The following is a 12,001-nucleotide window of genomic DNA, read 5'->3' as shown; positions in this document are numbered from 1 at the left end:
ATCCACCATGCTTCCAAATCTCTGCTCTCAGGGGAAATGACCAAACCCAAACTGTTCTCCTGGAACTGTTCTACACCCTGGATTTGAGATTTCACATATGCAGGAGCCCAAATGTCCAGATTTTACAGAGGGAAATGCTGCAAGGAATTGGGATGTCACCTTAAAAAACAAATGAAAAGCAAAACACAATCTACACTAAAGCTACTGAGCAGAAATGTTCACTTTCCAGCCATTTCAGCTGTTTCAGAAAACTGCTTGGGGTTACAAAAGTAGATTTTATAAAGGTTGGGATAAACACTTTTAATTTTAATGGCAGTATTTTCACACACAGAATAATATCCTAGTTCTTCCTCTAAAGATTTAAAATCATTTTTAGAGCAGGGGAAGTATCATTATTCCCATTCTACAGATAAAGGTCCATAAACCTTATGTTTGTTCCACATGCAAAATAAGATAAGATTGTCACCCTGGAGAGCAGATCTTGTGCTCCAGCACTCACCCTACCAAAAAATGGAATTCCAGATCTACCTCTCTATTTACATCCTTTGAGGTTAGTTTGGAACGAAGCCCTAAAAGAGCCATTTTCCATCAGTCTCCTGCCTTGTAGCACACTGATCTACTTAGAGCAGCATCTTTGCTGCTGCAATACTATCAATTTGCTCAGCTGGGCATCCTGACTCCAATATCTCCAGCAGGAGATTTATGGGGAGTCAGAGAAAGTCCCATATTGCTTCTTGTTGGCAGTGCATTACTGGTGGAAAATAAGGAAGAAAGGGGGAAAAAAGAATTTATTTTTTTTTTCTTCTGTGTGTGCATGCAAAGCAGTCCACAGAAAAATGGATTGGTGAGGACTAACTATAAAGCTCTGTAAGGATTTTCATGCTGTGAGTAATTTTATGGGAGGAGAGTTTTCAGTGCTTCCCAGATTCCCATGAGGGACTTACTGACCAGCAGCCAATATCCACCAGAACAATTTCTTCTATGTAAGGGACAGTGGCTACAGGCTTTCTATCAAAATTTGTAAGGTTAATTACTAAAACTCTACTGTTAGAAAGAAGAATTTTTTAAAAAAAGAGTTAAATTAATTGACCAGTGAGCAGAAAAAATTATTATACAATATAAAAGAGACCAGCAAGTTTATTCCTCATAATACTGAAATTGTTTCTGTGCCTACTTCCTTTAGCTCTTAAATATTTTCACTTCAACTTTGCATTTTTCTCCCCATGACAGTGAAATCTTGTCTCCTAAGAGTCCACATAGGCTTCAAGGGCAAATAATGACATTCATGTGTTGCACTCACTGTAATTGGGTTTAATGTGACCTTGCCTGATTCCCCTTTGGACTCAATTTATGTCACAAAATGCAGCCTGGAGATCAGCACAAAAAAAAAAAAAAAAAAAAAAAAAAAAAAAAAAAAAAAATCAAAAAAAAAAAAATCCAGATCCCCATATCTCCAAGGCAGCATCTTCTGTTTCATCAAGCTCAGATGTAATTATGCAAGGAAACAAGAAAGAAAAAAAAAAACCAAAACCAAAAAAAGAACCACGAACAAAACAAAACAGTCCTTGCCATCCATCACTAGTCAAAGCAATATGTTAAAAATTATTCTTGTCTTAATCTTGATTTCTACATGTAGAAACAATCATTCCAGGCTTCCCTCCGTATCCTCTGGAGCAGACCATCACCCACTGATTTTTTTTAGGCAGGCTAAATTGTACATGGTCTTTCACAGGTTACCAAGGTGGCCTCGGGTGATCCAAGTTTTAAATCCTTATCTCAACTGCCTGTTGGCAAGTGCCATAAATCCAGGCTGTAAAAACCACTTGGTCAGAGATGAGTTGTGTGTTTAAAGCAGTCTTATTTCTAGGTGGAAGGGCAGTGAGAACAGAATTGAAAGTAATACAGGACTTTGGAAAATGGCAGGTAGTGAGTGAGAATAAAACATGAACTCAGGAAAGTTCCTGACATAGAAACCATATGGATGCTGGAAGCAAGAGTGCAACAGAAATCAAGTAAATCTGTTCTTAATTCCATTTCAGGTGCTGAATGTTATGTAGTGGTGAAAATTCTCCTTTAACTCTCTCACTAGCCAGAATCAGGTCCCCACAGTTTGCGTGTGTTCTAGCCCATGATGCACATCATGGGCCAAGTCAGCAGTAACATCTGGGGTATAAAATCTTTGTTGGAAGGTCCAAAACCTTCTGTTTGTCCAGTCTTTGCACTGGGGACAACTCACTCCTACCCTGTGAGTCTGCACAAAAACCAGATGGGATTTTCTGGGATAAACTGGAATTCAGAGTGGCATAAATTCTAATTTAAAATCCTGCTCTGATCTGCCCAGAACCTCTATTTATCTACCCCCCCAAAGCTGCCTTTGCACTAGGACACAGCCCTGAATCAGTGTCATATCCATGACATTCCATGTCATATCCACATATTCCATGGCTTTGACCTTTCCAGAAATTTAACACACTCCCAAACTCACCTGCACCCCACAACTGAGTCTTTAACCAATGCCAAACTTATATGAAGCCAGATGATTTCTGCAATATTTTCACCCAAACTAAGACCCTAAGATAGATGTGAACTGGCCAAAGGTTTTGTTGCTGAGTTCTTGATTTCCAATTCTACACAAACCAGTTTTGGGAGGAGAACTGGTGTCTGCAGCTGTTTTCCCCTGGGTCATTTATAAGGGAAAACTACACTTGTTTGAGAGGAAAGGAAGTCATAACAAGACAAAGGGCTTAACAGCTTTAAAGCACCCACTGCCACTTCTTATTTTCATTATTCCCCCTTCCACAAAACCCATCATTCTCCCCCAACAGCATGTTGAGTGACACATACCCTGGATGAGCCTCTGACAACCTCAGACAGCTGCTTGATGGCTTTGGTGCTCGTCGTGATGGTTTTATTAGTCTCCTGCTGGGTGGCATGCCTGCAGAAGAGAAGAGATGATGGGAATTGCAATTGAAATTAATTGCATAATGAGACACTTGGAGAAATCTATCAAGCTGCAGAGCAATTGAGACAACACAACAACAGCAGCACAAGGAGGCTCAGGAGGGCTACAGGAGTCCTGGGTCTTGACCAGCAATGGAAGCCAGAAAGAAATACTGGGAAGGAGCTGCCCAAAATATTCTTCCTGCTTTCAGCACAAAGACAAGGCCTGTGAACCATTCAAATGGAAGTGATAAGGTGAAAACAAGAGGGGGGACAGGGAACAAGGCCACCACAGCTGATTGGTACTGCAAATTTTCAAAGAAGGGTTTTATAGCAAAAGGAGACAAGGACTGGGGAGTTGCCTGATGGCTTGCCCAGAAAAAATATTTTTCTCAGGAGAGAAGTCTGAAATTGAGCAGGACAAATTTACTTACCCTGGTCATCTACTTAATGACACAGTATCTCCAGGAAAGCGCTGGGGATGTGAAAGGGCAGAGTTGCTTCACCAGCCCTGAAACAAGCAGGAATGGAGCCAAACCAGTCACCCCTCCAGTCACAGGTGTCCCTCCCTTTTACACCCCAAATTCCAGTACCATTATTCCTCGTAAGCACTGTTTGCTAGCCTTGTTCTTTGGGACTATACAAACAAAGGGGAAGAGAAATGAATGCTTCTCAAAGGTATTTCTTAACTCAGTCCAGTAGTTCTCAAGCTTTCTAAGGTCAACAGAGCACTCTCAGCTTCTCAGCTTCTCCGGAGAGCACTTCATATCCTTTCAGTCAGAAAGAAGTGGATTGCCATGAGGTTTTGTTCAAAACCTCAAAAAATACTTGGAAAAGACCTGGAGAAAATCATGTTTTTCTCCCTTAGAGGACATACATGAGCATGAGCTACAGTTGTATAAAAAAGAGTAATTTGACAGTACTTTTTTTTTAGAGTGGTGAGAATTGAAGTGAATGGAGGTTCTTTGATCAAAAATGTCAAAATGTCTATTCATGGTCCCTTGGTCCTGAAGACCCATGGATTGTCTCTCCAGCTCCTTCGTCTTCTCTGTCAGTTCTGATGGCGAGCAGCTCTTTTGAGAGCTAGGTCAACTCTTCCAGCAGCTCCTTTGAAGATCAAGGCCAGTCCCCAGACAGCTTTTATCAAACACAACCTTAACTACAAAAACACCAAGACCTCACTTGTTCAGGTCGTAATTGAAAGTCCAGGAGTTTTTTCCCCACTTCAATGTTTTTGTGCAAACAAAAGCAGCAAAAAGCTAGGAAAACTGTCCAGGATCATGGAATCATAGGATAGCCTGGGATGTAAAGGACCTCCAACATCATCTGTTTCCAACCACCTTCCATGGGCAGGAAAACCTTTCAGTGGACCAAGTTGCTCCAGGCTCCATCCAACCTGGCCTTGGACACTTCCAAGGATGTGGGGCAGTCACAGCTTCTCTGGGAATCCTGTGCCAGGGCCTCACCACCCTCCCAGTAAATAAAATTACACCTGAGCTCATACAAAGTACCTGCAAGCGAAAGCTTAGTACACCATGAAAACAACATTTCTCAGTTGCAGAACAGGAATTCAGATGTGTGTCAAGGGTGGAACACTCACACAGAAGGCATGGACTCTTCTGGCACCATGCAAGAAGGAGAAGTAACCCCACATAAAGACAAAACTAGATCCAATAATGAGATATTACCTCTGTTTATTTAAATTAAGGTACAATTTCTGTATTCATTCCTCAAAATGCACTTCATTTACTGATGATCCCAGGACTCGCCACACCAGCTGAGCAATTACATCACTTTTAATTTGAGATTGAAGAGGTCATATCTATCACAGACAGGTGTTCCTCACTGCCATTGCGAGAGAGGGAGCTGGGAATTGAATCCTGTCACATTGCTAACATTGAGGAGTGCACAGTCAGCCTGATCCCCAATCTCTTAATCAAGTATATCTTGCCACCAAATGCATGAATTCTAGAAGCAGCAGATTCAAATCTCAGATTTCCATACCTAATTCCTCTTAACAGAAAGAAAGATGCTGGAGTTGACATCCATTTTGCAGACCTCATTAAATTATCTGCCCACAGAATAACTCAGGGATTTACATACCACTAATTCCCCATCTCCAAAGTAAAATGGCTTGATAGGCTCTTGCATCTGATCCTTCCCAATCTCTAAAGTTAAATAAAGCCTTCATCATTTGCTTTGTAATGTAAGTTTTATGTTAGCTATCTTACATAATAAATTTGTGCTGGGCACAAACTTTGCTGGAAAAATAAGTGGGAGCAGGAGTACAAAAAAATAAAAGTTCTGTCTTTGACCTCTTAATTCAAAATGAACTTTAACCAACATGCTGGTCCTTGATTTTGTCACTTCCAACTATGTTGTCAGAACAATTAACTTCTTATTCTTCAGTTTCAGAGATGCACTCAGGAATCAGACAGTGGTCATATTTAATTTATATTAAATGCTATTAGGATCCTAATTTTAAGAAAAGACATCTTAAAACACTGCTTCCTGCAGTATTTTATTTTTATTTGTAATGGTAACAAGATATGTTGTTGTTTTTGTTTTTATTTTTATTTGTAGTATTAACAGTATTGCTATTATTATTATCTGTCTTTATATTCTGCTCCCCATGGAAGCGTGGAAGTTAATTAAAGGGGTGTCTCTGATGAATAAAATTTCCTTCTCAAAAGAGTCCTCCACACAACAGCAAGTTAATACTCCATCTGTGGATGTGCCAAGTACCTAAAACACAAATGTAGTAGAAGATTTACCTGTCTACAGCTCTGCTCTGAAAACAAACCCTGGAAGGGTAAACACCAGAGAGGGCATCTCTTAGGAGGGGTAACATCTCTTGCTGAGCATTTCTGCGTGCACAAACACTGCAAAGACAAAGCACTAAATAATCCAGGGGATGCCAAAGTGCTGCCTACGAGTTCCCCGAGTTCCCCGTGGCTGCTGTTTCCTCTGCTGGAGGAGCATGGTCCAGCGAATCCCTGATCCCCAGCTGCTCACAGTTTGTTCTTTGAACGATCATCTCTCTAATTTATTTACCCAGTTTTAAAAGGAGCTCTGCAAAGAGGCAGATGCGGCGGCGGCTGCTCCCCTCATCCGCAGGGACACCAGGAAGGAGCTGAACTTCTGCCTCTGCTGCTTCTCTGAGACACTTGATGAATGGCCAAGTCAGTGAAAAAATAATCAGACCCCAAGCGCAGCAGCAAACACCAGCAAGGGAAGGAGTTCTCTCTGTCTCACCATGCCTGCCAATACTTACAACAATCCCAAAGAGCTTCATTTTCCAGCTCCAGCAGGAAATGGCATTTCCACTTCTAAAACAAGATACAGCTTATTTTATTTTCATCTGCTCCCTAATGGAAAAGCAATAATGTGTTTTTTTGGGTACAGATCAAAGATACCTTTGCTGTAGTGGTTTGAACATCATTAGATTCAAAATCCCCTTTTTTAGCAAAGGACAACTGCACAGCAATGTAGCTTCTTTTTGCACTTAAGAGTGGTCAAGTAGGATTGGCAAGAATTAAGCCAGTTAGGTCAGTGTAACTCAAAACTTGTCTTTTTCACAGCTGCTTTAATATTTACTGCAGGTTTCTTATCCAAAAAGAGGTAAAAATCAGAGTACTTTGAGCAGAGCACCGAGCTGCAGGATCTGTGGCTGAAGCAGAAGTAGGTTGAGCAGCTGCATTTGCATCTGTTCCATTGCTGCTGCAGACACAGATGCAAAAGGGAGCATCAAATATGCAGAGGGAGATTGGCACCACAGGAGATCCCCTTCCTGTCGTACAGATGGATTCTGTGAAGGACTGGTGGTTTTGGGAACTGATAGGATACTGAAAACTACAAATACACATAAATAAAACTTCATGCATTGCCCACAGGTACAGCATGGGATCCTAAGGATCCTATTCCCTTTTCTCCACCTAATAAAGGTGGTTAACCACAGAGAAAATCCAATGGAGATTCTTTGTGGCCTGTGGAAGGGGGCACCTGTAGTGTGAAGTTCTGCTCTAGAATGTGGTCAAAAACCTCAAATAATGCCCTATTTTTCAAGGTGTTAGTGGTGGGCTGAGAAGGGCACCATGTGCTGGGATCTGGTGTTGAATTGTATTAAAACCCATCTGCCACAGCAGCCTCAAACCAACAGTTGGGAGTGAGGCAAAGATTTGGCACATGACTGGTAGCCAGCCCCTGTAAACTATAAAAGTCCAGTCCCATTTTCATAGGGTGGGTTCTTCTAACATATTCCTCTTTGGAGTGTGTGTGGACATTCATCCCTTGGGTAAAGAATGTGCCCCGAGGGCGTCCCTGAATGCTGGATGAAAAAGATTTGCCTTCAGTCATTGGCCTGGGTAAGTTACATCAATCTCTAATAATTTTTTGCTTTGGTAGCTTTAATATGATTTCTTTAATATTGCTTTGATTTAGTGCACTATCCTATCTGATACTGTAATAGTAGTTTTAGCTTTTATGATGTGTAGCAAATAAATCTGATTGAGTTATTTTGTCTAATCATTTATCATAAGAAATAATCCATTTTCATAGACATATATCTGATTTGCTATCATTAAAATCTGAGGGACAAAGTTGTAAAACTTAGGCTGTTGACAAAGTCCAGGGTCCAGCTGCCCCCAGGCTCCTCTCTGAGGAGTTTAGAGAGCAAAGGGATCCTCTCTGCACCTCAGGACTCAATGGGAGCTTCTCTAACAAACTTTGTCTGAAGCTCCCCCTCCAACCTTCAACACAACCCCAAAAATGACGCAGAGAATCCTCACTGGAGAGGTGATCCAGCCTCGTGGCGTATCCTACACAGCCAGGATGATCCTACAGCAGAACCAGTAAATATCCTGAGTTGGGAGGGACCCATGAGGATCATCCCAGTCCAACTCCTGGCCCTGCACAGGACAATCCCAACAATCCCACCCTGACCCTGAGTGAATTGTTCAAATGCTCCTCGAGCTCTGGAAGTCTTGGGGCTGTGACCAGACCTTGGGGAGCCCAGTCAGTGCCCAACAACCTTTTGGGGGAAGAACCTTTTCCTGATATCCGACCTCAGCCTCCCCTGACCCAGCTCCAGCCATTCCCTCAGGTCCTGTCACTGGTCACCAGTGAGATCAGTGTCTGCCTCCCCTCTTCCCATCACTAGGAAGCTGAAACACTCATCTATAGGATGGAAAGTTTTTCTGCCTTAGATCACTGCACTTTACAGAATCACAGAAAGCCTCGAACCTCATTCTCCAGGATGCATGGAAAATCACACTGTGAAAAGGTGACAGAGGAGTCCTGCAAATTTATTCAAATGAAGGGAGAGAGTGCACCAGGGCACAGCCCGTAGGATTTTCTCTCTCTCTCTGGGGTTTTGGAGAGCACAGCCTCCTTTTATCCCAAACTCCTGGCTGCACGTTGCACTTCTCCTTTCCCCATTGCCTCAGGTACCAGGAAGGTGCAGCCTTCCCAAACTGCCTACCCCATATTCCCCCCTGAACCTGGCATTTAACCCCAAAGCTCAGAAACTCAGGCTTGTGCAGACCCACTTGTTCAGGAGTCAGTGTCCGGGGTCTGCAACAATCCTTGAAGCTAACAGAGACATTAAGACCCATTTCAAAGACATTGACACCCATCCTCTCACCTGTGGAATTGTTTAGAAAGGCACTAGCACACATCTTCCCTATCCAGGACTCAAAATGCAGGGGTCATCTCTCACCTCTAAGCATTTATTGCAGATGTAAACAAAGCAGGAAGATGAACTAGGAGGAAAGGTTATTTTTTAGAATCACAGAATCACAGTCTGGTTTAGGTTGAAAACAATCTTAGAGATGAAATCCCATGCCATGGGCAGGGATGCCATCCATTAGATCAGGTTCCTCAGGGCCCCATCCAACCAGGCCTAAGTTGTTGCATTAATTTTCACCAAGGTCTAAAGTATATTTATTGTGTTGTTACAGTCATCAAAGGACGAACAGTTGAATCTAGTTATTCTGGCTCCATACTGACTTTCTCAGTCGTTTCCTCCCCCCCCCCCCGCAACTTTTTCTTCTTCAAGACCTAATTGTGCATGTTGAGGAATAGTTTACAACAGGGCAAAATAAGAGCTCTAATTCTGATCTGTCAGCAAACCCCTTTGCATAGGTGTAAATCATCCAGCAGAGTAAAAGTCAGGAGAAATACGGACTGCTACTTCCAGGTTTCAAGCCACACAATATTCTAAAATAAAAGCATCATGGATTTCCAATTTACCTGTCACTTGAAAGTATTAGGAGACGTGGCACTATTTTTCTTACAGGAGCTTAGGGGATGGTCTGTGGCTGTGTGGGAAAAGAAGGGGAGGTATTTCAAACCCACCTGACATGGGTGAAATACCATCTCTAGAGAGGAACATGGTTTGCAGTTTTGCTGTTCAGTGGTTCTGCATTAAAAGCAGGAATTTCTGTCAGCAGCCCTCACAAATTTCATCACAGAAGTGCAAACCTTAGCAAAATTTTTCATGGCTTTTTCAATACCTATTTTTAAATACCTTTTCTATCATGGCTTCTTAAAATTAAATAATCATAAATAAAGAAGCAGTTATTACTGAAATAAGGAGAATGCTTGCTCCCCTGCAGGATTTGACCAGCTGCAGGCAGCTGGTTACTCATTTACCACTACCAGCTATTCAGATTTGTGTTTTTCAACAAAATTATCTGTAGAACAGTTTATGAGATTCCCCCCTTAACCCTGCATCACCTACAGATGAGTTCATCACCGCCTCAGACTCCATCTGTCAAGTCATTGCTGACAGCTCTCAAAACAGGGCCCCATGGGGAGCAGTTCAACAATGTCACTGCCATTAGTCACCTCTCACGTTGTTTTTCTTTCTCCCACCCATACTATTCCCAAGGAAGTTTTAATTTTAAAAGTTCCATTTTCTTTCCTAATGGGAGAGCCCCCTGAATCCTTTGTAACCACCCTGATAGCACTTGAGATATATTACACCTCACTCTCCCTCATTATGCAGTAAGCCTCTTAGCTTATGAGAGGCAGAAATTAATTTAATTTGTCATAATTTCATTTTGATGAACCCTGATGCCTACTGATCATGATAGGTATATTTTTTTTCCCCTCCAGGTGCTGATAAACTACTTATTTCTCTTTACCTATTCTTACAACTTGTGCTGAAGGAAACCATCTTCCTGCACCATATTTCTGCAAAAAAGCAAACAGATCCCTCCCTTCCCAGCCCAAGGACTTCAGCTGCCCTCTGGATAATTAGTGTCTATAAAGATAAATATATATAAAATATGTTATGTTGGCAAGAAATATTCTTATAAGGTTTTAAGCATGAGATCCAGAGTCAGGGGATTGCCTCACATATGTTGAAACCACCACTGACAAGAGGGAGGAGGACTTCATTTGCAAATGAACAAATGTAGCTCCCCGGAATTGGGTCGCTCCCCAAGGTGATCCAAGGAACTCCCAAGTGATGATCAACTCGATAAATATCTAAGATTGAGAGCGCTGGAGCCATTGGAAAGATACATCTCAATGCCAAGTTCCAGTAACTCAGTCATGGACATACATTGATCTCCAGTTTTGTTCAACTCAAAGTGGAGAAAAGAAACTCCATGAATATGTGGGACTCTGAAAGGAAGAAAAGCCTGATTGCCAAGAACTCTGCCTCAGTCAGAATAAACTGTATAAAAACTGCTTGAACAGGAGGGTCAGTGTGAACACAGGTGACTCTGTGCTGTAGAGGTCGGACCTGTGTCTCACCCAGTGCCGATCCCGGGCTCAGCACTGTCCTTTTGATTGTGGCTATCTTAGATTGAATCTCAGTCATGAAATAAAAATCTATTTTATTAATTATTAATTCAACTTGATCATTTTTACCTATAACACGACGTACAGAGCTGTTATCACGCCTTCCTTCCAGTGATTTGCTGCCGTGCTACAACACTGCAGCTCCTCGCTGAAGCTTGGATTGGAGCTTTTCCAGGTTTTTCAGGGTTGGGACATGATGATCTTTAGGATTGATTCCAATCCAAGGCATTCTATGATTTGATGATTCAAATTCTGTGCAGGGAAAGGTCAGGGTTGCTGCTTTTAGGGCTCTGTAGAAGGAACTAGGTCAACTTGAAGGGGAGAACTAAAGACTTTCTGAGGCCTGCTTATAGTCCAGAAATACAAAGAAAAAATTATAAACTGTAAAAGAGTTTTAGAAACTGCTGGAAGGTGTCCCTGCCCACGGCAGGGGGCTTGGAGCTTTGTGATCTTTATGGTCCCTTCCAACCCAAACCATTCAATGATTCTGTGATGAAAAAGATCCCCTGCCCTGGAATGGCAGAGATGTGAATGTTGTCTTAGTTTCACCCTCAAATCTGTTTGTGTGTGGACTCCAATAAATGCAAATTCTCTCTTAACAGCATGCCCATTGCAGAACACGGGCCAGAAGCGACAGACTCAAAATCCAAAAGATAACAAATCCCAAGGACTTCATTAAGATAAAAATGATGACTGATGTATCTGCCTGAACAAGTTTACTCATAATTTATGCTCCTGTAGATTAGCTTGTGTGTTTTAGCATAGAACCACAAATATTGCTTTGAGGGTGCACAAATGTGCCAGAAGGTGCCCTGCACACACACAAAGACTCATATGTAGGAAAGACAAATGGACAGGAGATAAATGGCACTGCAGATTAATGTAGTCTATTATGCTTCCCACACTCCCTCTCTTGGTTTTAGCATTTAACATGCATTCAGTACTCGACTGGCACTGTGAAAAGCAAAGATGAAGGGTTCTTTACTGATGTGAATGAATGATTGCTTCAGCTCTCCTTGAGAAATTACAATGGAACCATCGCTAATAAAAGAGCCAGTACTTGGCGGATGAAAAGTTTTGGTGAATAGAGATGTAGATGTTTTTAGGCTTTGTTTCAATTTTAAAAGTTGCTTTTGCTGGTTCATGTGTTTTTTTGCCACCAAATTTTTTCAGTGGCGAGAGCACGCAGAGCAACCATCTGCAAAAAAGGGAACAAATCACATCAATTTCTGAGATGTAGGCATTTTCATCC

The 12,001-nt window shown here is 41.9% G+C and overlaps 1 protein-coding gene across 7 annotated transcripts in view; it reads right to left on the bottom strand.

Moving 5' to 3' along the window:
* TSNARE1 (t-SNARE domain containing 1) overlaps window positions 1-12,001 on the bottom strand; it is a 449,842-nt gene that overhangs the window by 242,905 nt on the left and 194,936 nt on the right. For all 7 annotated transcript variants that reach the window (XM_021531988.3, XM_021531987.3, XM_021531991.3 and 4 more), the window contains one exon: window positions 2,845-2,935. In XM_021531988.3, the coding sequence (XP_021387663.2) occupies window positions 2,845-2,935 (91 nt within the window). The remainder of the gene's footprint in view (window positions 1-2,844; window positions 2,936-12,001) is intronic.

Source organism: Lonchura striata, chromosome 1 (genome assembly GCF_046129695.1).
Source record: "Lonchura striata isolate bLonStr1 chromosome 1, bLonStr1.mat, whole genome shotgun sequence".
NCBI lineage: Eukaryota > Metazoa > Chordata > Aves > Passeriformes > Estrildidae > Lonchura > Lonchura striata.
The sequence above is the reverse complement of the archived record's forward strand: the minus strand, read 5'-3'. Positions and strand labels throughout refer to the sequence as shown.